The following is a 4,550-nucleotide window of genomic DNA, read 5'->3' as shown; positions in this document are numbered from 1 at the left end:
GGACGCCCGGTGAGGGCGGAGAGCGTTGAGCTGCCGAGGTCACAGCCAGAGCAGCGTTGCAGGGCAGCTGCGCTGATCACTGGCGCCCTACCCAGGAACCTGACCATATCCGGGCCGCTCGCCCCACACCCGAGAGGTCTTGGTGGATCACTGTCCCCAGCTAACACACTGCTGTCAAATACAGAGACTGTGAAGAGAAATTAAGTCCTGATACCCGCTGCAACGTGGATGAACCTTGCAGATGCACTGAGCGAAAGAAGCCAGATGCAAGAGGACAGATATTGCACGGTCCCTTGGTGTGAAATGTCTAGAATAGGCAAAGTTTGTTAGAGGTTACCAGGGCCGGGGGGACGGGGAAAAGGCAGGTTATTGCTCAGGCAGCCCTGAGCGTCTGTTTAGGGAGACGAAGAACATTCGGAAATGGATGGTGGTGACGGTTGCATAACCAGGCGAACACAATTAATGTCACTGAATTGCGCAAAAATGCTTGAAGTGGCAAGCGTGTTGTTACATGCATTCTACCGCAATTAAAATAAAATACAGAGCCTGAAAACAGAAGACAGAGTCCCCACACCCCACCACCCGCCTGTTGTTCCGCTGTTCCGCACTCTAGATGTAAAAACACACACCCGTGTTGACACCCCCATCGGTGTGTCTGCGTGTTGTCTTTAGAAATGTGGGGTCATGCTGGATCTCTGTCACTTCATGGTGTTCCGTGAACGTCCTGGGGGAGAACCCCAGATTCTCCCTCAGCAGCACGACCCACACAGGTGCTGAAACTCATACAGCCGTTCTCTTAACTGGAGTTTATTCAGGTCATTTCTCAGTTGTTAATTTTTGTGTGAAAGCAGCACTGTGATGAATATCATTGTGTCCTGCGGCTCTTCAGAAAAACAGAACATGTCTGTATGCACACATGTACACATGTGTGGGTTATGCACGTGTGTGCGTCTGCATACATGTATACGTGTGTGGGGGTTATGCACGTATGTGTGTCTGCATACATGCATATGTGTGTGGGTTATGCACATACGTGTGCATACAGGTATGTATGCGTGTCTGCACACATGTATTATGTGTGTGTATACATGTATGTACACACACACACCAATTACTGTCAAGTCGATTCTGACTCATGGTGTCCCCATGTGTGCCAGAGTAGAACTGTGCTCCGTAAGGTTTTCAAGCCAGATTTTTCAGAAGTAGAATGCAGGGCTTTCTTCCCAGGCACCTCTGGGTGGACTCGAACCTCCAACCTTTCGGTTAGCTGCTGAGTGTGTTCACTGTTTGCACCACCCAGGGACTCCCCCTTGAAAACACACCTGCAGAAACCCCATGAGGACGCCAGCCAGCGGGGGTGGGAGGGACGCCTGGCCACGTCAGCCCCCTCTCCCCTGCTGCGCTGAGTGAGGCGGAAACAGATGGGGACTCAGAAAGGGAAGAAAACAAACACTTTATTTCTGGCAAGAAGGCGGAGCTGGGAGCTGGACCTCCTCACACCCCCTCTGCCCCAGGCTGCCTGAGGGCTGTGGGGGGCCCACCTGCTGCAGAGCGAGGGTGCTGATGGGAGAACAGGGGCCATGGCTTTGCCCCAGACCCGTCAAGCAGAGGAGGCCCTGGGCTGCCACAGGAAGAGAAGGCACAGAGGGAGAGCCGGAGCTTCTCCTGGTGGCCAGAGAGACAAGGAGGGCTTCCTGGAGAAGGTGCCCCTCCAGCTGGCACAGGGCAAAGGAGACATCCGACAGCACCACGGAGCTGCCCACTGCCCTGAGCTCCCAGGGTCCCGGGCAGAGCACCAGGCTGGCATCTGGCCCGCACTGGGCCTGGCGGGGCTCGTGGCGCCCGGCCGGCTGGTTCTCTCTGAGGTCTGCTGTGGCAGGTGCTCGGTGCCAGGCTCACTGGTACTGGTTGGGGATGGACAGGGTGTTATGGCGGCTGCAGGACATGTCCTCATAGACCACGACGTCTGCGCTCCGGTCCGTCCTCGAGCAGAGCTTCTTGATCTGGAGGGCAAAGCCCCACTGCTCAGTGCTGGCCGCACTCTGCGGCACCTTCTCCAACTCTCATGCCCCTGTGAACCTCACAAGGCTGCTGGGCCTCCCGGGCCTGCTAAAGCCTATTCACAGGATCCAGGCTAGGACCCCCAGTCCTGCACTTCCAACAGCCCACCAGCGCCATCCCCAACCCTGGTGGACAGGGCAGCAGTCCCCAAGGCCCCTGGGACCTGGAGCAGGAGCTGGGCCGGGGCTGGATGAGGGACTGTGAGCTGGGCTTCAGGACTGTCCTGTGGGATGAGGACCTGGTGGGGGGGCTGTCTCTGTCACTGCTCCTGCCCCTGCCCAAGACAAACGACTGAGTGACCACTTCCTACCCCCTGCTTCTGTCAGCCCCTTCGCTTCTACCTCAACACACACTCTCACAGACACACGCCCACACACACACCACACGTATGCTGTCACGCTCACACGTGCACACGCAGGGTACTCATACCTGTGCACATACCACACGGACTCTCATACACACCATGCACTCACATGTGTGCACGCACCACACAACACTCCCACACTCTCGCACACACACACCACACATGCACACAGGCACACACCACGTAACACTCTCCCACAGACACACACCACACACACGTTCTCACACTCACACACACGCATGCACAGGCACACACACCATGCACATTCTGTCACGGGCTCCCCCAGCGTGCACAGGAGTCTGGTCAGCTGACGCGCACTCTCTGGACCCTCCTCACCCCTCGCCCCTGGCACGTCTGCCAGGAGTGTCTTCTCCGGGTCCCCTGCCCCGCCACATGCCCATGTCTGCATCTCTGCATCGCTCTGGGTTCTGGGGTCCCCCTCCCACCTTGGTCCTTGGTTCTCCCTGGTCCTCAGCACTCGCTGGAAACCCTGAGGAGAGGCTCAGCTCCCGGGGGCTAGCCGCTCCACCCTCCCTTCCGCTCTCCTGAGAGGAGCGGTTTAGGAGCTGGGTCACAGGCGGCAGCTCGAGGTCCACTGACCTGCGTCGTCCTCGGTGCACACACCACCCCCAGGACCAGCCCGGCGAGGAAGCAGCACACGGCCAGGGCCACAGGGAGGCCAAAGGCTCTCGCCCAGTCGTTCCGGCATAAGTCTGCTCTGGGGGACGATTTGTCTACAAAAAAGGAATGGAGGCGCACTTTACAAGTGGGGATTCTGTGGTGTGGAGGACTCCTGTGGAGCCTTCAGGCTTCAGGAAGGGGTAGTGGAGGTCAGGAGAAATCCAGGGGGCTTCCTGGAGGAGAGGGGCTTTGAACTGGAAGGAGTGACTCCAGCAAATGCAGGAGGGAAGGTGCCCAGTCAGGGGCCCAGTGGGATCAGAGGGACGTCCCAGGAGTGGGCATGCTCCCACCTGTCACCACAACCAGGGTTCCGGCGCCCGAGATCTTGTCGTCCACGATGGCCTGGCAGGTGTAGACGCCAGTGTCGGCAGGCTGCAGGCGCTGCATGGTGATAGTCAGGTTGTGCTGTGACCCCGAGAAGTTGATGCGCATCCGGAACAGCTTGTCCACGGTGGGCGTCTTGCCGTCCTCATAGTAGCTGATGGGACTAGAGGCGCTGGGCCAGTCTCGGTTGAGGTAGATCCCCCTCAGCCAGCCGCTGCTGGAGCAGGTGATGTTGACGGAGCTGCCCTCCGGGACAATTGCATAGCAGGGGGACTGCAGTACCTCTGGAGGGGGGGGACCTGGCATGTCACCACCGGCCTGCTGGGGCCAGGGGATGGAGCTGGGGACGATGCAGGGCCCGGGGACAGCTGGCATTTCTCTGGGCACGAGGTGCTTCTCCAAAGCCCGGCCGACACTTCACTGGACAGCTCCAGGCCCCGTGGCCCTCTGACGCTCTGCGCCTAGGTCTGCAGCGTCTCCTGCTCTTAGATGAGACCCCAAATAGCCGAGGGCCACAGTCCTATCTCCTCTTAGCCTTCTCTTCCCCACTCGGGCTGCCTCAGTTTCCCCACTGCACCCAGGTGCCTGGAGCCCGTGGCTCTGTCTGATAGACACACTCTTGCTTGTCATAGGACACTCAGAATCTACCTTGGTGGACCAGCCCAGGGCCCAGTAGGACCCGCTTCTCTGATGGGACGCAAACCCTTTAAGCTTCTTTTAATGCAGCCCAGAGGCCAGCTTCTCAGAGGGAGCGGAGTCCCGCAGCGTGTTGTTCTGTCTCTGCACAGAGCTGGTGCCGCCCTCCGCCCCGTTCCCACCCTGGTCTAACGCTCCTGGACCCGCGGCAGAACTTAACTCATCCGCCTGCTGTCAAAGCAAACTGAGAACCAGAGCGCTCTCTGAGGGACTGGGGACAACTGCCCGCTGTAGAGAGGAGACACTGCAGACGCGCAAGTAAGGAAAAAGAGAAAATCAAAGCCACGGTGGTTCTCCACTCAGATATCACAGGGCCCACGTCCGCATGCCATTGTCCCCGACACAGGCTCAAAGCGAACCTGACCCCTGGGGGGTGGGCGGCGGGGGCTCTGCGGGATCACGGTCAGCACCCCTCCCACCTCGT

At 58.9% G+C, this 4,550-nt stretch overlaps 1 protein-coding gene across 1 annotated transcript; it reads right to left on the bottom strand.

Annotated features, from left to right (window-relative positions):
* Positions 1-1,853: 1,853 nt before the first annotated feature.
* CD7 (CD7 molecule) lies at positions 1,854-3,805 on the bottom strand. Its single transcript, XM_023729157.1, has 3 exons — positions 3,397-3,805; positions 3,026-3,159; positions 1,854-2,003 (listed from the first exon to the last, which is right to left on the bottom strand). The coding sequence occupies exons 1-3, from the start codon at positions 3,803-3,805 to the stop codon at positions 1,896-1,898; spliced, it is 651 nt and encodes a 216-aa protein (XP_023584925.1). The 3' UTR covers positions 1,854-1,895.
* Between the last annotated feature and the right edge of the window lie 745 nt (positions 3,806-4,550).

The sequence above is a fragment of the Trichechus manatus genome, unplaced genomic scaffold, assembly GCF_000243295.1.
Source record: "Trichechus manatus latirostris isolate Lorelei unplaced genomic scaffold, TriManLat1.0 scaffold00028, whole genome shotgun sequence".
Lineage (NCBI taxonomy): Eukaryota > Metazoa > Chordata > Mammalia > Sirenia > Trichechidae > Trichechus > Trichechus manatus.
This window is presented reverse-complemented; position numbering and strand designations above follow the sequence as displayed.

Coding starts and splice junctions, on each gene's coding strand:
- CD7 (XM_023729157.1), bottom strand. CDS start 3,805: ATGCCAGCTGTCCCCGGGCCCTGCATCGTCCCCAGCTCCATCCCCTGG. Junction 3,160..3,396: donor AACCCTGGTTGTGGTGACAG/GTGGGAGCATGC, acceptor CCTTTTTTGTAG/ACAAATCGTCCCCCAGAGCA. Junction 2,004..3,025: donor GTGCACCGAGGACGACGCAG/GTCAGTGGACCT, acceptor TTTGCCCTCCAG/ATCAAGAAGCTCTGCTCGAG.